Below are 24,775 nucleotides of genomic sequence, written 5' to 3'. Positions count from 1 at the left end.
AGAGGAGACAGGCTCTCTGGCTTTTTTCTCTCTTCTGACTCTCTCCCACTCTCTTAACTCATTGGCAAGCAAGTGACACAGGGATTCTGGGAAGAGTAACCCATGTGGGTCAGATCCCTAGAAACAAAGCAGAACAGGGAGAAGAGCAAATGGATCCATCAGATAAAAAACAAAACAAAAATAAAAAAACTATAGATGAACAAGTGGAATCATATATAACAAAACTCAAGAAAAGGAAGCTAAAACTTCTTTGAATCAGCTGGATGTGGTGGCAATCTTCTCTAATTCTGCCATACCAGGGCAGGACCACAAGTTTGTTCCTAAGAGCAAAACCTAAGAAATAGGGGTCTATTGACAGGAGAAAATATCCATGCGTTATTATAGTCATACAATGAAATACAGTACAGCAGTGACAGCAAAAGAAATACAACTACACATATCAACATGGAAGAGTCTTGCAAAAGAGGCAAGCCAAAGAAATAAATCTCAAAATATTTAATACCATTTATGTAACACACAAAGCACGCAACATGATGGATTGATAAACAGATGGTATAAGTATAAAGAAAAGTTTAACATAAATAATCTTTGCTAAAGGGTGTAAGAAGTATATTGTGGGTTTCAAATGTAAAATAATGGAAACTGGATGTGGGGTACATGGCAGCAATGTATCATTATGATTTCACAAAAGAGCTAGGAAGATGGATGATATGGGTTTAGCTTTTGCACTGGCAGGGGTGGATCCTGTTACCTTTGTTTCAGAGGGTGTATGTCAAGTGTGATCTGGCCCAATACCCCCCTCCAGCTTCTTTGGGGCTCCACTGCTCTAGGCACATAGCCTTTGCCCCCAGAACCTTTAGGTGTGGAGGAACCTCAACACCAGCACTCTCTGATCACCCTGCAGATTCCATGGGTAAGAGCTATGCTTTAGACTTTAATTTTCTTAGGCCTCAAGCAGACACAAGTTTTGTTTCAGTGGCAAGAAACATGCTTCCAAGCTCGTCTGGCTGTTGCTTTGATTCATCCCCCTTACGTTTGTAACAGGATGTAAGGAAGGCAGTAATACTAACAGCATAGCAGCAGCCCTCCCAAGACCACCTGCCCCCTAGATCTGCCTCTTCACTTTTTCTTTGGTTGAAGGATCAAAATAGGGCCAACTTGATGGGTGTGTGACCCGTATAGTCACCCAGGACATTGCACTGATTCTGTGCTTGGCTCTTGCTGACTTGAATTTCTTGTACTTGTGAACAAGTGGCTCTGCATTTTCATTTTGCAATGAGTTCCATAAATTGTGTAACTTATCCTAGGCCTAGGCCTGGCTCTTGGACCAATTCCATACAAATGTATCAGATATCCAATATGGCCTTAATCAAAACTGAGACATTAAGTCTTTCTTAAAAAAAAAAAAAAAAAACCCTATTACATCTATTCACTTGCAAGAATCTGTCTTCTTCTCCATGATAGGATATAAAATCCACCAAGGCAAGAACTACATTTACTTCAAAACAAGTGTCCTGACCCCCTACCAGTTTAGCTCAAGGCAGGTGCTCAGTGGATACTCCCTGGATGAACAGGTATGGAACCTTCAAATATGTCCCAGAATTGTTTTAACGATTTGTTTTTACTTTAAAAAAAAAAAATTTAGAAGTGTTTTCTAATAACAGTTTATCTGATAACCTAAGCCAGATTTTAGGTATATTCTTGAAGAATTTAAATAACATAAAATTTTCCAAGCAAAGACTATAAAGTAGGGAAGTGTTCCTTCAAAATCTGTAGCTGTTGCATCACATTTGCACTCTAATGCTGCTTTTATTTTCCCAAGATTATCACTAATGTTTTACAAAGTACTTGCTCTAAAAGCTTCATAAGAGTCACTTGGCCTTTGTGACAGGAAAAGCACACCTCAAGTTCATTAAAAAATTCCTAATTTTCAGGCACTTTTCAGTTGGAATACAAAAACATTTCACATTATAGTAACAGTATATGTTCAAACAAGCAGAGTCTTTACCACAGGCATCTACAGTTGTGGTTCAGGGAAACCATAGCCTGTGAGCACAGAGCCTGGACAAAGGTGATAATGTGGCAACAAGATAAATCAGTTCACAATTCCATTGGCTGTGAACTTGAAATAAATTGCCCAAAATTGATGGTATTTGCATTGTTTTAAGTTCTAAGTATTAAATTAGATGTCAAACTGACATTTGCATAAATGAATACAAATGTAACCAAATCATATTGTCACTAGGTAATCTAAGATTTTAATGTCTCCTTAAAGCACATTGCTCTAGGCTGACAACAACAGTGGATGGTAAATAAGCAAAGCAGTTTTGTACAGCCACAGAAAATATAAAGGGATATGCACTGGCAGTACAACTAAACACAAGGAACCCTTTAAACCCATTTGCTCAACATGGCAAATGATGGAGGAAGTGAAATATCTAACATCAAATATTTAAACCCTAGACAAAACATTTCAGTGCAATTCAGGAAGTGTCTTATTTACTTTGATCCCAGTCAAAGGTAGTTGGATAATTAGTTTTCTTTAAACAACATTCAGCTTTGCTGACATCTCATTTCCCCAAAACAGCTGTTAGCCAAATATAGTATTGTTTATTCACTCCCTGGCAGACTGTTTTTAAAAAATACTTCTGGTAAAAATGTTGCATCACATAATTGGAGATAACAGGAAAAGTAGGAGTTGCTGTTTGTATTTAAATAAACAGCTGCTTAAGTCCAGTTTTTTTTGTGAAAAATCCATTTATTTAATAATAAGTATCCTGAATTATGGTTGTTTATTCCATTGCCTTTTGGCTATGCTAGGAAGTATTGCAAACATGGGACGAGTACATTTCTCTTGAAGATTGAGCTCATTGCCTTTTTTACTTTATATATGTTAGGATACTCCTGGGCCACAGACCTTACAGTGATGTAATACCATCTCAATGTTGATTGTTCAATAAATTCCTATAATTAAACTACAGTTGTAGTTTGTTAATGCTTAGAATATAGCTAAAAATACTTGCAGTATCCCAGCTAAATCTTCAGTTATCCTTTAAATGGAGGAAATGAACTGTAGTCCCTGCAGAGAATTCACCCAACATCTATTTAACAGTGAACCTAGTCTTTAGCTACTCATACCATTAGCCTTTTCACTTCTAATTTTTAAGAGCTGAAAACTCATGCAGTTTTCTCAGACTTGATTCCTTCTCTTCACTGGATATTTGCATTCTTTTTCATTCTCAAAATATATTAACTTTCTTGACTCTACTAGACTCCAATTTCATTATTAGAGCATATCCAAAACAGAAATCCTTACTAGAAAATCCAGATTCTTTTTGTCAGTTGCTGAAATCTGCAGTCCTCTCTCACTGGTAAAATACATTGAATTAAGTGATGCCCAACATTCATTCAATTTAAAATTTTATCATTTCACTAACTAGGAATGGTTTATTTGCCAAATGCATGTGGGTTACATACGAATACCAAAATCTAGGGTAAGAGACGTGAGGCATCTCATCCACATTACTATGTGCTGTTAGTACAGGAAATTGAGACCTAAATACTACATTTGTCATCCAGGCTACTGGGCTTCAAATTGATGTTAACTAGTCAAAAGTGTAGCATTTTGTGTTCATCTAGAAAACTGTGATTTTTTAAAATGTTCTGTGCTACTTCCATGAGTATTTGGGGATGACTAGGATTTTAAACCAGAAGCTAGTCTTTCTACAACTGCTGATTCCAGCAGGATTTAACATGAATCAAATGCTCCACTTCTCTTCTGCATCCTAGAAGCATGAACACGTTTATATTTTCTTGCACATAAATACACTTATCATGACATCGGAACCATTGAGACAAATGGCTATGTTCATTTGGGAAATGTAATTTTCCTCTTGTAAAGGCTACATTAGGGTATAATCATTCTTGTGATCTTATAGTTCACAGCACTTTTGTATAGAAAAATTCTATTGAAATAGCATGTACTACTTAATTACTATAAATTTTTCAAATATAAAGAACTAATAATCATTAGCAAATAAATTCTCCAAATACATTCTGCTTTTGTTATTTCCTTGACAGAAAACTGCAGCACACATGGTTTTGATAGTTTTCAAGGGAAAGAATGACTACCTGTAAAGTATTAGATTTCTACTCCTGACTAGTAAAACCTAGGTACTATATACAATACAAACGTTCCTTCAAAGTTTAACACTTTTGAAAGGTCAATAGACACATAATACTTTACATCAGTACCATTATACATACCAATATTAAAAGCTGCAGTAAAAGCAACAATTACAAGTAACTTTCTCATCTCAGCTGGCTCCAGCATGTCCCTTAGGCTGTGCAGTCATCACACCAGCCTAATGTCAGCAGGGCCTCAGGGACCTTGTGAGTTCATTTGCCTGCTCCTTGCATTCAGTTACTGCTGGGTTACATATACTATGACTGAAAAAGAGACGCAGCCATAAGGACCCCTTAGAATCTCATATAGTAGTGTAGAGTTACCCAAATAGATGGGATAACTGCTACCCAAGTCGATAAGAAAACTGGATGAACTGAAAACTGCATCTTACTTTGGGGAGCTTGTTCAGCACTGAGGCAGGCATTTTTACTAATCAATTATCAATGAAGAATTTTATTGTTCTATGAAAGCTCACTGATTCCAGCTTGAATACATCAACTATTTAAACGTAAATTATGTAAAAAAAAAAATGAAATGGGACATATTATGGACCATATCTTGCTATAGAACTAGTTTATTTCATCCAGTAACTTGCAAGTTTCTTCAAGCACTTTAAAACATTTAACTAATTAAAATTTTAGCTTTTAATCTAAGTCCCTAGGAGAACTTTTATTAGGTTTATTAACTCTTCTAAAATACTATTATTTTAGAACTTATAATTTAGATATGCCACGCTTATACATGTAATTGTTTATGTTTTGTATTGACTGCTCTGCGTCTTTATTGCTGATGTATTTAAATGTAAAAAATGAAAAAACCTCAAAGGATAGATAACATTTAAGATTTCCAGTAATTACAGTGTTGTGCTCAAGACCATAAAGTTCTCATTGAGGTTATATATAATACATAGTCCACTTCTTCCTCTGAGGCATAGACTGAATCAGAAATAGAATTGAAATACTGCATGATGATGCTATGGAATTTTAAGACAAAATCTGATACATGTCCGAAGTCCTCAAACTCACCTCCAATTGCTAACAAGCTTCATCATAATGTGCTTGGGAAGCTTTTAAACAAATATAATCCTGGGATGCATTTCCCAGTTTCAAAATCAGAATGGTTTAGGGTAGTGCCAGAGTTAGCTCCCAGGTATTTCCTGCACGCTACAGATTTAAAAACCAGTGGCCTAGTCACATGTGATAGCCTACCCTTACAGACCCAGCTATTCAGGAGTTTAGGTGATCGCTCAATTCCAGGAGTTCTGGGCTGCAAAGTGCTATGCAGTGTGGTGTCTGCACTAAATTCTGCATCAATATGGTGATCTCTAGGAACAGGGGGCCACAAGGTTGCCTAAGGAGAGGTGAACTGGCCCAGGTCAGAAACAGCAAAAACCAATGGCCTACTCATTTTAAAATTAGCAGAGCCCCTACAACACAATTTTATTTAAAAATATGCATGAGTTGAGTACCAGATTCAGTACCTTTTCATTGCCACTGAAACTAATATACTTTACGTAATTACACAAATATTTGAAAAGCAGGATCAAAAGTAGGTCAAACCTTAGGGCAATGCCAGTGTTCTACCATCTATCTTCTTGCCCTGGTCTACTAAAGCAGTCCTAAATGGGTGGGTACATCATTGGCGTTTGGACAATTAGACTTCACTGAGTGAAGTCCTTCTGCCATATTTTAAAGACCCAAACATTTAGGGTTTTGTTTTGTTTTGTTTTGTTTTTTTGTTGTTGTTGTCAAAAAGCCAAACATTTATCTCATATCTGTGTTACTGAAACAAGAGTATATATAGGATACACTGATGGCTTCTACGCTAATGGTTAATGCTGATTCTGAATTACTAGTGCTGCAATTTTAAAAATAGTTCTACTTCAATGTCCCACTTCTACCGAAAATACAGGCCTGTACGCACACTACTGCACCATCTGAAATCTTTTGTGTGACTTTTCAATTCCTAAATTCCTACCATGAACCCTTAACAACTTTCCCTAATATGACTCCAAATGACTTCCATCTGCAGGCTAGGCATTCTTTTACAGCAATGGCTTCCCATTAATTCCTAGAACAAGGAAAACAACGGCCAACTGTCCCAATGCCAAAGAAAGTGTTTAACACTTTCACCTACAAGTGCAAAAGGATAAGACAGATCATTCATTACACATCCAACTAACCTAAGAGAACCAATAACATAGGAATGCAGATGCAAGTCATAAATAAGCAGGAAAAAAACAAAGAAAAAAATGTGTTCAGTAAAGCAACACATCCTAGGATTAGATACATCCTAAAACAGAAATAAAACTAATTTATATACATTTCTCTTGACTATAGCAAATAATTTAAACTAGGGTGCTCATAGGTAAAAATAATAATTCGCAGGATTAGAGATGTTAGCTGAATACATATGTATTAGAACATTTTATAGAAGGCTGCTAATTGACAACATTGTCAACATTTGTAAGTAAAGCCAGACCTGAAAGCCAAGATAAGCAACTCCTTCATAGCTATTACTTCTGGCCAAAGCATAAGAATTCACTTAGACAAACAGCTTTCAAAATGTACCTAAAAATAGGATAGTTCATAAATTTTCAAACTGTTCTTCCCTGCTGTGGACAGCTCTTGATCTCAGACTATAAAACTGAGCAAACTTTGGCATGCTCTAATGTTAGTTTTATAAGTTACTGAAAAACCCCATAAATTTAGCATCATTTCTCAGATCTCTATAGCACTCTCATCCTGAATATTTAAAACATTTAGGTCAAAGCTAAAATACCAGTAAAAAATATTCATCTTTAAGCAGGTTGTATAGCTAACACATGGCAAGAAACAGACCAGAAAACTTAAACATTCAGAGTATAAAAATACTTCAATTATGAAACTTGAACTTAGCACATTTACCTAAATTTCACTATTTCCAGCTACAGGAAAATATAATTACTATAAAGACAGAGATGATTTAAACTAGTTCAAAATCTCCCCAACGCCTGACACCAGTATTAGATTTAGAGTTTATTGTAGTAGCAAATAAATGTCACAGTGAGATCTACACACATATACAGAATTACATTTAAATTTATATAGAACAATATTTACATGTTTAAGTTATATTTTGAAATTAGAAAGTAAAGTATAGTTTCAGTTGTACAGCAAAGAAGAAAAATGTAGAAAACAAACAAACAAAAAAGAATCAACAGTAAAAATATAACTATTCATCTTGGATTATAATGTGTGGAAACTTTTTGTCAGAACCCTACATCTTCTTAATCTGATTGTCCAAATCATTAAAATACGGATGATTCAGTGCCATTTTGCCAGAAATTCGTTTAGCAGGATCATAGACTAACATTTTCTGGGGGAAAAAAGGAAATGGGAAGATAATCTTAGAAAACAAACAAAATTTATAAAGCTTTAATTTTTAAATCAATAAACAATTTGCTAATAATTTTGGTAAAATGTACTAAATGAGCATTTCCATTACTTTAACACAAGCTACATGAATGCCTCATTTCTCCACGTCACCTTCTAGGTCCAGAATAATCTGCTCTTTATTCATATGAAGTATCTTCATAATCATTTTGTTATAAATCATAGCAAGACACAGAATTCAGAGATAGGTCTAAAACCAAGGCATTCATGTAGGAAAGATATCTAGCTAAATATACTTAAGAATTAAATGTCCATCCAAGGTATTTACCACATTCTTAAAACAGTGGCAGTTGACTACTGTGGTTTTTTCATATAGTTTCTAAGAAGCTACACGTTAAAAACAAAAGAAAACCCCACAGTACAATGTCTTACTAAAATGAATTAAAGTGAATTACCACCAGGCAACTAGTATTAATTTTCACATTACCAGAAAAAGGTCAGTGAAGCTTGGTATTTAAGAAATATTAACTGTAAAGAAGACCAAATAGACGCACACATTAGATACTTTTACTCACCAGTTACCATTTGAGTTTTACATATTCAGCACTGTATACTCACCAAAAGTATTTTACAAATGAGAACACCAAACCTAAGAAGTTAAACAACCTGCCAAAGTCTATAACACTAACAAGTTATGCTGCAATACACGCGACAGTCCAAAGAACAATCTAGCCAAGATGTCAATCGTGGCTAAACAGAGAAAACTGATTCATGAAGGACTGCCTTTGTTTCATTAACTGAAATAAAATTTATTATGTTTGAGAAGTTTAGGAGTTAACGGCAGGTTGGGTCTAGAACACTTCCATTACTTTAATGTAAGCTACGTAAGATAGTCAACTATACTGGTAACATAAAATAATTTATGATTTAGATTAAAAGTGTCTTCCCAAAGTCCCATGTATTCAGAGGTGGGACTTTTGAAAGGTCACTGGATTATGGGGTTGCTATACTGAGTATGTTAGTCCACTACTAACAAATAGTCTCTCTCTACTTCCTGGCATTTACTATGCAAGTTGCTTTCATCCACTAGTCTCCTTCATCATGATTATTTCTATCCTGGTGTTGGCAAACCATGGACTGAGCCCACAGAAACTATGTGCCAAAATAAACTCTTTTTTTTCTTTTAAATTATAGGTGTTTCAGATCTCATCTTAGTGACAGGAAATCTGACACGTACATAGGTAAAGGATTTTGGATTTCACTATAAGCAAATGAAAAATTTGAGCTTAATTTGGTGACGTAATGATTTATAGATTTTGAAAGGAGCTCAATGACCAATTAAAAACTGTATTTGCTGATACAGCAATGGATATTTCTGTTGTTTAGACCTGCTTTCTTTATTCTGTTTTATCTATTTTATCAAGTTACCTGAGATTTACAAAAATTGGTCCTCTGAAAATTCAAAGCTTAAATATTGTCCTAAAGTAAGCTTTTTAAAGCAAGCTTTTCTCTTCCAGTGGTAAATTTCTCTGTCATTTTTAAATGAAACAATTATTAATGGGAAGTAGAAATGTAATACAGGAGAAAGATTAAGAACTATATCAGTCCTAAATGTTCAGATGGAGAAAACTGTACACAAAGTGAAAAGAGTTTTATAACTAAAAATATTAAGGACAAAAAAGCACTTCTTTTCAGGATAAACTAAAAAAAGGGCTCACTGGTAAACATTGAGACAAAAAGCCAGGAAAAAAAGAAAACTACAGCAATTTGAAAAGAACAAAGATAAAGCTCAGGAGTGGAAGGCTTAAAAAACAAGTCTAAGACCTCAGCATCACAAAGAAAAGCAAAAATATCAAGTATATAATCCTGGGTATCTCCTTTGGAGTTTACAGAGCAACCTATAAGGTTAAAATCAAAATATAGCTGAGGCCCTTGGTTCAATCCCCAGTACTGCCAAAGCACAGGTGAATAAAAGCTCAAAACATGCCAGATTTCCTCTTTCCTAGAAAAGAAAGGACTGAATACATTTAGAGAATACTGAAGACATACAGAGCCATTCAGAGAATACTAAATATATTCAGAGCTAGCACTAATATTAAAGTCAGTAAAGTATATCTTGCTTAAGATGTAGTCATGGTTACCGAGAGTAAATCCAAGCCATTTTCATCCAAGTTTTTGACATGGGATGCTAGGCTTCCTGGTTTCCATTTGGGAAATGTATTCTTATAGTCCTGTAAAGATTCCACTTCTGGCCATACTTCATTGTTGGGAGTGCCTAAAGCTCTAAAAACAGTGGCAACAGAGACTATGTTACATATATCAACTTTACTATTTAACACAAAAGATTTTAACAGCTTAGGCTTAAAATAACAATACCTGAAAATCCTGAACAGTTGATCAATTTCTGAATCCCCATGGAAAAGTGGTTTCTTAGTTGCCAATTCTGCAAAGATTGTGCCTATACTCCAAATGTCTACTGGAGTAGAGTACCGAGCTGACCCCAGCAATACTTCTGGAGATCTATACCAGAGTGTTACTACCTAATGCAAGGCAAGTTTTATAGTGAGTAAATCTGCATTAAGTTATCTAATGTTAAACATTTATATTTCATAAGAACTGTTCTTCAGAAAGCTATACAATGGTTAGCAATAGTACTGTTAAAGCAAATAAACTCTATAAATTAATAAATATTTCTGAGTTCTCTTCATGGTAGGGAAGCAGAACACATTCATCTTTTCTTGCATTCCAAATATCAAAAGCAGAAATATCAAAAGTTATAGGTCAAATGTTTTCCTAAACAAAAAACTAATAATGGGCTTGAGACTTAGAGATGGTATTATAGAAACAGCAGGTACTGCTTACATGACAATTCAGATTACCACGTTAACACAAATTAAGAGCACATCTAGTCAAATAAGTTTATCAGTAATCTAGAACTAATTATCCATCTTAGTGTATCATAATGAAAGGAGAAGAGAGGAGGAGAGAGGAGGGGAGAATAAGAAAGAGAGGACTATGTAATGACTTCTAAATGTATCATGTATCAGAAATACTACCTCTTACACAAAGAAATCTATTTTGTAATCAATGATTGTGTATCAGCCAAGGTTCACTCAGGAGACAGAAACTACACAGTTGAATGGGAAAAGTTTAATTGAAAGAATTATATTGAGCACTTATGCTCAGTAGCATAAGTGCCTGCCTCATGAGTTCAATCCCGGTACAAAAAAAAAAAAAGAAAGAAAACCAATGGGGGTATGAATAAATGAGATTATTAAGAAATAGTGACAACTTTAAATGCCTCTAATACAGCTGCTGGCAAAAGGGGAAATATTTCAAGGTTCCAGTTCTATTTTCATATAGCATGTTACAAAGGGTGAACTTGGAGCTGAGAAACAATAAATTGATATTGTCATGGAGTAAAAATCTTTTCTTATTGAGTATTTTTTCTTAACTTAAATACAGGAAGCAATTCAGCAAGCACACATTCAAAAGCACCAAAAACACTATTCTACTTACCTCATGTGTATATACTCTAATAGGTATCCCAAAAGCTCTAGCAAGGCCAAAGTCAGCCAGTTTAATTGTTCCTTTGTCATCAATCAACAGATTTTGAGGTTTTAAGTCTCTGTGAAGAACTCTTCTAGAGTGACAAAATACAATACCCTGAAGGATCTGGTACAAATAACTCTGGAAAAGGGAATATAAGAAACTTCATCACACTACAAATAATTTTTCTAACTAGTGTTTACTCCATTTGTTTAAAAGACCTAAGATACTATGACACAGGAAAATATTTACCAAAAAAGATTTCCAGATATTTTAAACTAATAAGCATTTGTGTGTAATCAAAAGAAAGATATTTACCTACAGACATATTTGTATCCACAAACTCAATCCATTATTACTCATTTTTTGCGCCCTATCTTAAATCTCAATAGTTTACGTAGAATTTTCTTCTAAATGTTTATATTAGCTGTTTATATATTGAATAAAGTTGGTCTTTTTCATTTCTACTTTTCTTCTTTACACATGCACTTCCTCATTGGAAACATGAGTCAAGTATTTCAAAACAAACGGCAGATAGGATATTGACTACATGTTTAAACAGATTAATCATAAATTGCTATTTAGTAGTTCAGAAATAGGTGTTTAATGAGAAACATCAAAGACAATGTAACACTTGAAGCAACACGGGTATTACAGAAATATCTTACACAATAAAATGCTGACTGGAAAATGTGAAATTAGAAAACACAAACACATAAAACCAGTTAGGACAATCAGCTGTTTGGAAATAAAGTTCGATTTACAACTAATTCTTACACCAAAGTTAAGTCTGTCAGAATTAAGACAGACAAGGCATGGGGTGGGGGGGGAGTTGGAGGTCAACTAAAAGTTTTAGAAAAATATTGTCATTTACTCTTCTGATATATGTGACCTTCAAGTGAGGAAGGCTTAAAGACATAAAACTGAAAATCCAAGTCAGACAAGGCATTTTTTACATATATTAGAAAGTTATTAACAGTAAACACAACTAATAAGGAAAAGATAAAAAAGAAAAGTAAACGAAAGAAATTACTAAAACCAGTGAGCAAGTACTGGCTACTTATAAATGAACAAAGAAGGTTAAATGTCAAATAAAAAATATTAGTATGCCTTTTCCCATAATAAAAATGTATCCTTAAAAAGTTGCATACAAAGATATTCACTGTAGCATAGTTAATAAGAACCGAGCTAGAAAACAACCTGTTCATAAACATAGAAATGGCTTAAATAATTCTAAGAAATGCAAGCAGATACAGAAAAATGTACATATCTGATAATAGTTTACATCAAAGAGGGCTAGTTTATGCATATGAATATATAAAATTTCATTTGCATAAGAGGCCTATAAGAGTACAAATAAAATTAACAATAGCTATCTATGAAGAACGGTCAGTTAAAAGTTAGTATAAGAATAAAATACTGTTGCTTTACACATTTTAATATGTTTTTAAATTACATGAAATATTATAAATATCTAGACTATTATTAACCAAAACATATCTTTTTTTTCCACCTGGCTGTTAAAAACAGGATGCCTAAGTAGTGCAAGCTAGCCCAGACCAGCCTCAAAAATTTCACCTTCCTATCTCAGATTCCTGAGTACTGGGATTATAGACATGTACAACCATAGCCAGCTTGAAAACCTATTTTAAACTTGAATAAAATAAAGCCTGCTCCAGGTCTTTGCTATTTTAAACTCATCTGAGAACCAAAGAAAGATCGGAATTCACAAATATAACACATAGTATTATTTCCCATTTCATGTTATCACAGGGATCACTTTTCATTTACTAGATATACTAGCTGATTGGTAAATGTCAATCTAATCTGTATGCGAGGAAAGTGAAATACTCTTTCCAAGCATATTCCCACAAAATTCAAGGACTTCTGTATAGAGAAGACTTCATTCACACCATGTAAACATTAATAGAAGTAGTTAAGTTTCTTACCTTAACAAGTGATGAATCCATGAACTGCCCAGCAGGAATAGAATCCAAGTATTTCTTCAGATCCATAGAAAGGAATTCAAAAATGAGATATAACCTGGAATCTTGCATAAGCACATCTTGAAGACTGAAGGATAAAAATAAGCATATGAAAGAAAAATCCCAGCAAACATTTTCAATTTCTCTTTCACAAAAAGTAACAATTATCAAAGTGGGGAAAGAGATGGTAGCTCCCAAACTATACAAAAACTTTAATATAGTCTCAAGCTGCTGAGACCATACTCATAAACAAAATAAATCAAACTCACATATATAAATACCTAACAGTTTCCCTAGTGTAAGAAATAAGAATCCATAAGTATGTGGTAATCATGATTCCCCATTATATTGCTTTGAAGCCTTATAATGGTTTCATTAATTGGAATGGTTTTATTTTGGATTGTTTGATTTTATTGTCTGTGATGGTATGAACAGCTATTTTGAAGAAAACAAGACATTATAATAGCTGGTGCTGATTTAATATGTTTTGAAGTCCCATCCAGCTCTTGTTCTTCTGTATCCATCGGTTTTATCATGTTGTATCTTATTGGGTTTTATTATATGTGATAGTATAAACAAAATTTTTTATAGACAAGGAGATAATATACAAACCATTGTTCATTTTTTGTTAGTTGGTTCTAAATACCCGGCAATACTTTCATTCTCTTGAATGGTTTTATACTATCTTGATATGTTTGATGCTATAGTATACAAAGTTATACTCAAATATTTCAAGGAAAGAGATACTATGGTAACTACTGTTATGTCGGGTTATCTTGTGGTGAAACACTATGTTGCTTAAATTGTTCTTTTCTGACCTGTGTTGTTATGTTGTTATGTCCTCTTTTATCTTAATCTCCTTTTTTATTATTTTTTATTTTTTAATAAATTTTAGAAATAGCAGGAAAAAAAATTTAATATAAACCTAGAATTTGAAAGGAGAATATCAGGAAAACAAATTTTATTATATAGGAGGTGCTACATTATTAATAAGCTGTATTCCAAAATAATGAGTTTAGATTAGCTATCCATTGCTCAGAGAGTGTTCTCCTATTTAAGCAAGTGATACAAATAAACTTTAAAGAGAGTCATTTTTAGGACCAGAGATCCCAGAGTTGGAGCTAGTTGACAAAGTTTTTCCAGGCTTCTTTCAAGTCCACTTTACCTTGCTTTCCCAGCTCCCAAAACAGATTTTTATAACTAAGCCCCTCTAACTCTGTTCTTGCTGTAACGGATTATTTTTACTTATGCCCAGCATTCACAATCAATAAAGAGTAGTTCTTTGTTTCACTCAGCAAGGTTAGACTGAAAATTAAGAAATTGTACTATTTTCCAGATTGAAACTTACATTGAAATAGGATGCAGAAAATAGCTTAAGTTCAGATAGCATACCATACCTGACTATATTTGGATGACGAAGTTCTTTTAATAGAGAAATTTCCCGAATTGCAGTACTAGGAACCCCTTCCTCTTCACTTTCTAGTCTGATTTTCTTCATGGCTACCACTTGACCTGTAGTTTTGTGTCTACCCTTATATACAACTCCGTAAGTACCTGAAATACAAAAGTAAGTATGTGCTATGCCACACAGATTTTAGAAATGATTCCATTCCTTAAGGTCACACAATAGAAATGTCTGCTGTGGCCAGAAAGAGAATGTCTTTTTCATAATCATATCCTCACTGCTTCCAAAAAGAAAATGAAGTTAACTACAAAGTATTGTGTATATGGCTTATAAATAAAAATTTATATAGCCATTATAAGTCCCATCCATTAATGAAGTACCATTAATGTAAACATCACACAAGAGTAGGAATAAATCACTGTAAAATCTTAGCATGACAGAAAACTGTATACTTTATGCTTTTCAAGATACTTATATAATTTGGGAGGTGGAGTTTGAGATAATGTCTTACTAGGTAGTCAGGATTGCTTTAACTCACTATGAAGCCCAGGCAGGCCTGAAACCTGAGCCATCCTCCTGCCTCAGCCTCTCAAGTGTTAGGGCTACAGACATGGTCCACCACAACTATGTACCAGGGATTGAACTCAAGACTTCAGGCCTGCCAGGCAGGCACTTATGAGCTGAATTCCCAGTCCCAACTATGTGCATTTTCAAATACAGTTATTAGTCCTCATCCACAAAAGCATGAAGACAAACAGAACTAGGTGTTTTTACAAACTATTATAATAAAGCACTGTATGATCTACTACATATGAAAACTTCATCCATTTCCAAGTTGACAAAAAAAAATTTCTAATACTGATAAATCCTTCAGATACTGAACAATGTCAATGTAACAATGTAAAAGGGAGGGTGGACACAGAAAACAGAAACAGCAGTAAGGAAGATGGAACTTACCTAAAATAAGTTCACATACACGCTGTACTTAATTCCCTGGAAAAATGCTTTTTCATCTTAGACTGGAATTTAAGAAGCTATAGAACCCCTTAGTCACAGATGAATTTTGTGTAAAAGCTTTTGTAAGTCTACTCTTTTGATTAGTTTCTCTCAAAGTAGGAATATACTTCAAAGCAGCTAAACATTACTGATATTACCAGCTGCTTAATCTGAATATCATGCAGTTTGATCAGCTGCAAATTGATGTTAGGTAAACTGTTGCAAATTTTTAAAATTCTACATGTTTTCCTAAATACTAGTGTCATTTTAAAAGAATTTTAAATAAACCCACTCTATATTTTGATTAAATTATTAACTATCTGTAACTTGAAATGACTGAATTGTTTCAGATTAAAGGAAACCTGATTATATTCAATCTTCTCATCTTTAAATTAGGTCACCTCTAGGGTGAGAAATTTAGCTCAGTGGCAGAACACTGGTCTTACAATCATGAGATGCTGGGTTCCATCAACAACACTGCCAAAAAAAAGTAGGTAATCTTGCACACTTAACAGCTCATCATTTTGGAGGATGCGTATTATACTTGCACAAAAGGTAGGTTCAGTAGAAACATATTTGGCACTATTAATATTGTCTCAAGATTGCAGTTAATAGGAAATTAAGAACTAATTTTTTTGCATCCTTTCTTCTTTAAATGTATAATCTCTATTTCTAAGTAATTCATAGAATTAACTGTAAGAATTGTTGGCCAATACTCAATGTTCATTAAATTGGATTTTAGATTAGTGTTCTATATCTCTTCTTCTGGTACTTTTTGAACTGTCACCACTTCTCACTGAACTACTGAAACAGGGGTTAAAACAAAGTAGAATCATTTCACTGGCTAATCAACAAAAATTATTTAGGAACTACACAGTATGCACTATAAAATGGACTAAGACTAAAACATAACCAAGGAAAAACAAAAAAATGCTACTTTAAAAGCAAGTAGAAATCATTGTACCACAGAACAGCTTGGAAGGAGCCCAGTCCAACAGAAAACTTCTCCCAGGAAATACAAAGTAGGAATAATCAGGTTATGAACCCCCGCCCACCACCAAGTGGTAATCAGTAAGCTTTTATTTCAGCGTCTACTAATGCCAGTAAATCTCCTGCATCATGAATACAGTTATGATCTATGAGCCAGAAACATTGTCACTAGACAAGAGAGCTTTCAAAGACTAGTATGACAATATTAAGACTTTTTAAAATCAGAAACTAAAAAACAACTTTGTAAAATCCAAAATAAAAGTCTAGATGTATTTAAGAAATAAATTAGGCCAAGTATGATGGTACACACTTGAAATCCAAACTACCCTAGAGGTCAGCATAGGAGGATCTACAGTTCAAGACTAGCCTGGGTAATTTACCAAACTTCTGTCTCAAAACAAGGGACAAGGATGTACTTAGTGACACATGAGTAGCATTCATGAGGCTCTGGGTTTGCTCACTGGCATCACCAAACAAAGGAAAAAGAAAAAGAAAATCAAGCCCAGTCTGCCACCTTGAGAGACACTCCCAAAAAAATTTTTTTTAAAAAAATGTTTTTAAAGGCTTTGAGATAGTCCAGTGCAGAGCCCCTGTGTTTAATTTCCAGTAACACCACACACAGACACGGATGAACAAACAAAAGAAAGGATTTTAAATTAGAAAAAAATCAAGGCAAAACCGCCAAATGAAACGCATAACCTTTGGTGAATCTTCAAAAGATACATAAAGAAGTGTTTGGGAGTAAAGCCCATCTATGCTACTTAAAGAAAAATTGCTAATGTACACGCAGAAAGTGTGACAAACCACTACTATCTTTGTGAAGATATTATAGGTTCGTCATATAAATCTTTCAAATTATCTGAGGTTTAGAAATGTTCAAAATAAAGAAGTTGAGGAATAATGTTTAAAATCATCACAGTATTTAAATACTAGAGTTTGACCGGGTACTTGGCAGAAAACAAAAGAAAATTATATGTAAGACATCTACCTCTTATTTCCACAAGTTTTCAAAAACATTATCAGTCAAGTGACACTCAGGAAGCTGAGGCAGGATGGAGAGGTGAGTTTGAGGCCATGCTGGGCTACATAGTGAGACACTGTCTTTTAAAAAGGAAAAATAAAAAACCAAAAACACAAGTGTGGTGGTACAAATTTGTAATCCCAGCACTCTGGAGATTGAGGCAGGAGGATCATGTAGAGTTCGAAATCACCCTGGGATACAAAGTGAGTTCAAGGCCAGCTCAAACTGCATAGCAAGACGCTGTCTCAAAAAAAAAAAAAAAAACAAAAACCCCAACCCAACTCAAACAATATCCAATATAGAACCCCAGAACAGTCAGGCACTAGAGTAGACAAAACTATATCATAGTAGAAAAAAGAAGAAATGACGGAATTCAAGAAAACACACAAGAGAAAGAGAACAATGTTATTATCAAATATTTGAGTATCTTCTGTAGGCTACACGCATTGTCAGGAAACAGGTAAATACTTGTGAAAAAGACAAAACTTTCAGTCTCAAGCAGCTTGAGACTGAATAGCAATTAAAAATAGGATTAGGCCAGATGTGGTGGTGTACTTTCATAATCCCAGTGCTCTGGGAGGCTGAGGCAGAAATTCAAGAAGAAAAATTCAAGAGGAGTCTGGGCAAGTTAGGATCCAGTATTCCAGTAGTTAGGCAGCCTTGTCATTTAGCAAGACCCAACCACAAAATGAAAAATAAAACCGGTCAGGGATGTAGCTTCAGGCAAACATCCTAGGTTCAGTTCATTCCCCAGTACTACCAGACCAAACCAAAAACAAAGATGCTGGGCATAATGCCAATGAAACTACCAAATTCTCTTGGCCAAGACCAAGGAGATGAAGAATAAAGCCAGTATGGGGTGTCTTCAAGAGGAAAGAATAGTCATTGCCAGTTTAAGTTAAAAGGTAGATCATACTTGAGGACATCAAAGAAACTCCAATTAGAGAGTATGGGTAAGACTAGCCAGAGGGCTACAATGCAGACAGCTGTGAAGACAGTGGTCATAGCAGTAATACTAACAACTGCTTATCACTTGATACTTTTAATTCAGCAGCAAAATCAGCATAGTAGAATGGATTTCATAATGTATCTAAGAGAATTTACTTTTTAAAAAGACAAGAATATATCTCCAACTGAACAATAAACCTTGGTCATTTTATCTTACTAAATTCCATACAATATTCCTCTCCTTGTATAACTGGGGGTCTTTGAATGCACAAAATAAAAATGAAAATATTTCTCAGGCAGAATGCACATAAACTGGACTCTATAAGTAAATTACTTTGTACAAGTTTTATTATTTGCTCCTTGAAAGCTGTAAATATGCACTTTAGAATTCCTGTAAACAAATTGAAAGTCCTGTGAGAGCAAAAACTTAAAAATCCCTGGCTGGCTGGGTGTGATGGTGCACACCTGTAATCCCAGCAGTTTGGAGGTTGAGGCAGGACTGCTATCAAGTTTGAGGCCAGCCTGAGCTACATAGTAAGTTCAAGAGCAATCTGAACTCCATAGCCAAGACCTTGTTTCAAAAAACAAACAAACAACACTTACGCAAAAGGATATATTTATGTCTTACTTATCTTATACAGATCTTTTTTTTTCTTGGTGCTGAGAATTGAGCTTAGGACCTCATGCATACTAGTCAACTGCTCTACCAACTAAGCTACACACTAGCCCTTTTGGATTCTATTTTGAGGTAAGAGCTAAATTACCCAGGCCAAACTCAAACTCATTATCTTCCTGCATCAGCCTCCCAGTAACTAGGATCACAGGTACGTGCCACCATGTCCAGCTACATCTAAACATTCTGTAAGGAATTACAGAAAGTGATTGATCGTGCCTAAAAGTTACCAGTTTTGTAATGTCTTATACACAAACATGTCAGATTATTTATACCTAGAAACTATTTCAAATTAGTTTAATAAGCAACTATTGTAGGCTGGGTGGGGGTACTACATGTTGGTAATCCCAGCATTTGGAAGGCTGAGGCAAGAAAACCTTAAATTCAGGGACTGCCTGCATGACAGTGAATTCAAGACTGAACTAAACTACACAGGAAGATCTTGTTCCAAAAATAAAAATTGTTATACCCAGTTTAGGTAAAACAGTTTTATAAACTAAAAATAACTGTAAAAAACTAAAAATATTTTATGAAATTTGTGTACTACTGCCCTAACTTTTGTCTTTCCAACACACACAAATTAGTTTCTACAAAACACACGCAATTGTTTATTATAAAAAAATCTATATTGTGTGAGGGAGTCACCAAGGAGTCATAGTAGAGTGATTTCAACTCTTGAAATATAAAGAGTTTTATATTTATTACATAAAGAATACACATCAATTCATATTAGTAATAGAAGATACTTTCTTTTTATTGCAGTACTGGGAATTGGACCAAGGATCTTGGCACTAAACTCTTATCTTCACCTCTTTATTAATATTGTATTTTGACACAGGATCTTAGTAAGTCCATAAATTGATCAGGGTGGGTTTGAACTGTCCTCCTGCCTCACTCTCCCAGAATGCGGAAATTATAGGTACATACCATCACACTCAGCCAAAACTTTTTTTTTTGTACCGGGGATGGAACTCGCATGCTTGCAAGGCTGGCGCTTATGCCACTGAGCTAAATTCCCAGCCCTTACAAAACATCTTAATGGTTGTATCTTAATATTTATGTGTTCTCAATGTTACAGAAGTAGCAATGTTAAATAATTTCTTAAAATTAGTATATTATTAAAACTACTCACAAGGGCCAGATGATACATAGTTCAGTGGCACAGTGCTTGCCTGGCAAGCACGAGGTCCTGGTTCCAAAACAAAACAAAACAAAAACCACTCACCTTCTCCAATTTTCTCTATTTTAGTGTAGTCTTCCATGCTTATTCGACAGGTATGACAGATGCTGAAACAAGAGAAAAAACTGATTTGATTAGATGCCACTAACTCAGAGTAGTTTTAAGAACAAGAGACACTACATATAAAGCATTTTCCAGTGTCTTCTGCAATACATAAGTATGTATTCCATAAATATTACTTATTACATTAAAACAACATTTACAAGGGTAAAGACTCCTTCAATGAGACTTTCTGACCCTTATCAGCTACTAAAACATTTGTATATTCAATACAGTATACAGCGCTTAGCAACTTTGAAATACTTTTAAATTCAGACATTCTTTTCTCCCCAAAGAATGCTTTTTTTTTTTTTTTTTTTTTTTTTTGGTAAAAGGGTGTGATAATGTTATATTCAAAAATTTCGAAAGTGTTATTTGAATTTATACTGCTTTACATTTTTCAAAAGAAATTTTTAAAGTCACTAGAAGGGATGTGTTGATTGTTAAGTCATTAGAAATAATATTTAAATACTGTATTTACAGTTTGAGTTTTTATGTTTTTGCAGTCACAGAAAAAAACATACTCAAGACTTTCAAAAGTGCAAAATGCTACTAAGCACCTCAGAAGAATGAAATTTTCAATCCCACAGACAAAATTCTAATTATATTGTACAAAATATGAGGAACCAAGTTTAAAAAAAAAAACCCACACTTGAATCACAAAGAGTGGTTTAAGAAAAAAAATTAATAACCAGACATTCGAAAGAATTCCTAAGCTAAGTAAGTTTGCCAAGTCCAAAAATAATTACCGTGACTTTTCAGTCACTCATCACTGATAATAAAATCAGTGTTCAGTCAAGTTAGAGTTAAGTCACTGGAGCCCCGAGGCGGTCTCTATCCCAACAACCACGGAATGTGAAACAACCGGGTCTGCATCTCGGTTCCCAAAGACCTCTGGGTCTTCAGGGGGCGCAAGACATGCACACTGGTTAACTTCAGTATTCAAGAAAAGACTCAGGACAAGAGAGACAAATGTTCCTGTCGTCCTTTCTTAGCTTTTTCGTTCCCGGCCAACCCTACAGTGCTCCACAGGGAACAATGAAGGAAAGGCGCTCCCAGGTTCTTCCGGCTCTGCGCCCTGCCACAGCGTTCCCAGTTCGAAGCTCCGGGAGGACACAGGGACCAGGACCCAGGCCCAGCGTGGAGGCCGAGGAGGCGCTGGCCCTAGACGCGGGTCTCAGGAAGCCAGGGTGGTCTCACCCGACCCAAGTGAATCCTGATTTCCACCCCGCGCGGGAGAGAGGGCCTGAGGCGAACTGCACTTCGCAGGCCCTTGGCGTGGTTGGACCCAAGGCTTCTGAGCGCCCTTTGGGGCCGGTCGGGGCCTCTCCTAGAGGAGCGACCAGGCCTCAGATTCACTGAGGCCAGGCAAACTTCGGCTCCCTAGACCCTCAAAAGCCTGGCCCCGCGCCGCCCCCACGCCCAGGCCCAGGCCCCGGCCGCGTCCCGGTGAAGGTCCTGCGGTCCAGCCTGGCCTCCGGAAAGCCGTGAGCTTCTCAACGCTCGGCCGAGGGGATGCCCCACAAGCCCGACCCTGAATCCAGCTACTCTACCCAGGTATCGTCCCGCAGCGGGCCGCGGCTGTAGCTACCTCAAGCTACCTCGCTTGTGTCTCTCCTCAGAGAACCTGCCAGTGCCAGCCTTTGAAGTTAAGTGCAAGCAGTTTCAAACTCGCCGCGCTAAAGGGGCCTTGACCCACCAATCAGATAATCCGTAGACTTTCAAAGGAGCCAATTAGAGCCCTGCTATGCTTGGGCGGGGCTTCCTGTGCAGCCCGAGCGCGAAAGAAAGAGGAAACGGCGGCTAGAGAAAAACCAGGAAGGCGGGCGCAGACAGAATCTGAGGTGTTTTATTTCAGGAGAGCGTCGTCCTACTGTTTCTCGTTATCCAGAAGCTGCTGATTGCTCAGTCTTTGTTTTTAATTTTTTTCGGCCAGTATTGGCTCAGTTAAAATGTATTGCCGTCCAATATCTCATCACAAAAGTGATATTGCACCTACACTGAGATTCTATTTTCTTATTTGTAATACTTCAGGAGTGTATTTGAGGAACCTTAATAAAGTAGTAGGAATTAATGGAAAAATGAAAGACATTCTCAAAAATGTAAAGAAACATTTCCAATTATATATATATGTACTTAGTTTTTAACTTTATTTTAAATTTTTACTTATTGAAAAATTAACAATTAAAAGTATTTTAAATGTTAAAGCACCTTCACATCAGAAATTTTAGAATTTTCCAGAAAAAATTCTTTAAAAATACAAAAATTCATCAGGGCACAATGATACACACCTGTAATCCTAGCTACTCCAGAGGCTGAGGCCAGAGGATCACAATTTCAAAGTCAGGCTGAGCAGTTTACTGACACCCTGCTTAAAAATAAAAACAAATTTTAAAAGAGAAAAAAGAGCTAAGGATGTAGTCAGCTCAGTGGTAAAGCACTGCTGAATTCAGTCCCCAAAACCACCAAGACAGAGAGACAGAGAGGGAGGATCTAAATTATGTTTAAATCGTTTTTAATCCAGTGTTGAAAGTTCTCTCATTGTTCTCCATCATACTTTAAGAGCGATTTCTGCTCTTCAACATCATTGTAAACTCTTTTAAGAAAATAAAGCAGTAAAACAGAGTTGGAGTAATAAGAATCCACTTAGCATGAATTTCTCTTTGCCTTGAATTTAGATGTCAAATAGAACAGAGCGATAACCGCACGTCTTACAAACGAGTCTTAGAAGACCTAGTTCAGGATAAAGAATGAAACTGATTAACTGCTTCCATTTAAATGTTTAATGTCTTTCTACACAATGAGCCACTTTCGTCATGTGGCCCTATCTGAGTACTTAGCCTAGACAAATTTTGTTCCTATGTGACCGTGTCAGGATGTTTGGAATTCGTGATGGCAGTGTAGCAGTTTGAGACTTCCTGCCTGACCCAACCTTTTTTCTCTCAACCCCCAGCCACTTGAGAATCAAACCCAGGGGCCTCCTGCAAAAGGCAAATGCTGTGCCACTGAGCAGCACCCCAGCCCCCTGTTAACTTTTAAAATCTAAAGTTCACTTTTAAAATGAAAACTGCCCCAGACAACTACTATAGGGAATGTAGGGTCTTCTCTGCTAACCAAAGACACTGATCAAAGAAAAAAATTAAACTCTTATGTAAAAACAGCAAGTAAATCATTATATCCATTTTACATTCAATATAAATATACATTTTTCACAGCGGCAACGCTAGATTTTTACCTTTAACCCAGTTATCTTTCTTCTACAGTTTCAGGGGTTTCTGTAAATTTATACTGTCGTATTAATGACTCTGGTTTGTTCCACTCTGGGCCAGCTTCTATTCAGTGTCTCTAAAATGTAACTGTGCTTATGGTTCTAGAAACTGAGAGCCATGGAATAGCCCTGTACAGAGGCAGAGCCCTATATTTAAGCTATAGGATTAGGGAGTACAGGGAGCAGGAATACCAGTCAAAAGGCACTTCCCTTTAAGGGTTGCTCTCTCTTGTCTTCCCTGACGACCTCCCCCCTCCCTCCTTCTCTTTTTCCTCCTTTCTCCCTCCCTGCCTCTCCGACTCCAGGTCTGTGTCTGTGACTGTCTCTGTCTGTCTCTCTGCTCTGACCTGGAGGATACTGTGACTATAACACCACTAGAGGGTAGTAGAGTAATTGGTAAAATGGTGTTGCAGTCTTACAGGCTGTAAACTGAGTGTTTTTCTTTTTGTCCATCCTTGTAACGATTATAAGCTTAATTCAATTATTCCATAGCTAAGAAAAATATGACAAGTATATTTAATAGATTTAGATCTAGTTAACTTAGTAAATTATGGCTATTATTGGAAGACAATAAACCAGACCAGAAAACTAGCTGATATTTAACTTTTTTCTTTTTTTTTTTCTTTTCTTTTTTTTTCTTTCTTTTTTTTTTTTTTTATTTTTATTTTTTTTTTTTTGTCTTTTTCTTTTTTATTGGTACTGGGGATTGATTGAACTCACGACCACACACTTGCAAGGCAGGCACTTATGCCACTGAGCTAAATCCCCAGCCATGATATTTAACTTTTAAAACAACTAATATCTCATTGTGACCTTGACTTAAAGTTTTCCCCCAGCAGATTGAACCCAAGGATACTGAGTTGCATCCATAGCCCATTTTTATTGTTTATTTTGAGGCAGGATCTCACTAGTTGTCCCAGACTGACTTCAGATTTACAATTCTCTTGTTTAGCCTCCTGAGTAGCTGGTATTACAGACATATGATGTCAAACTGTCCTTTTAAATTGAATGAGAGATATTACCTCTAAACCTACTCTTGGTTATAGTGGAAAAAATGAAGAAATACAGATTGGTAAAAGTTAATTATTTTATGTAATGTTT

The 24,775-nt window shown here is 35.6% G+C and overlaps 1 protein-coding gene across 5 annotated transcripts in view; it reads right to left on the bottom strand.

Annotated features, from left to right (window-relative positions):
• Cdk1 (cyclin dependent kinase 1) overlaps nucleotides 1-22,124 on the bottom strand; it is a 35,971-nt gene extending 13,847 nt beyond the window's left edge. Inside the window, exons 1-8 of one of the 5 annotated variants that reach the window (XM_063239534.1) lie at nucleotides 22,106-22,124; nucleotides 20,353-20,414; nucleotides 14,492-14,648; nucleotides 13,059-13,182; nucleotides 11,080-11,250; nucleotides 9,937-10,100; nucleotides 9,702-9,843; nucleotides 7,191-7,543 (exon numbers count right to left, since the gene is read on the bottom strand). In XM_063239534.1, coding sequence (XP_063095604.1) covers nucleotides 7,445-7,543; nucleotides 9,702-9,843; nucleotides 9,937-10,100; nucleotides 11,080-11,250; nucleotides 13,059-13,182; nucleotides 14,492-14,648; nucleotides 20,353-20,389 — 894 coding nt within the window. In that variant the 5' untranslated portion in view covers nucleotides 20,390-20,414; nucleotides 22,106-22,124 and the 3' untranslated portion in view covers nucleotides 7,191-7,444. The other 4 variants (XM_063239531.1, XM_063239533.1, XM_063239532.1 and 1 more) reach the window with 4 other exon arrangements.
• Between the last annotated feature and the right edge of the window lie 2,651 nt (nucleotides 22,125-24,775).

The sequence above is a fragment of the Cavia porcellus genome, unplaced genomic scaffold (genome assembly GCF_034190915.1).
Source record: "Cavia porcellus strain 051 isolate PalLab524CR breed Dunkin Hartley unplaced genomic scaffold, mCavPor4.1 scaffold_28, whole genome shotgun sequence".
NCBI classification, from domain to species: Eukaryota; Metazoa; Chordata; class Mammalia; order Rodentia; family Caviidae; genus Cavia; species Cavia porcellus.
Note: the sequence above shows the minus strand (reverse complement) of the source record. Positions and strands in the feature narration are given on the sequence as shown.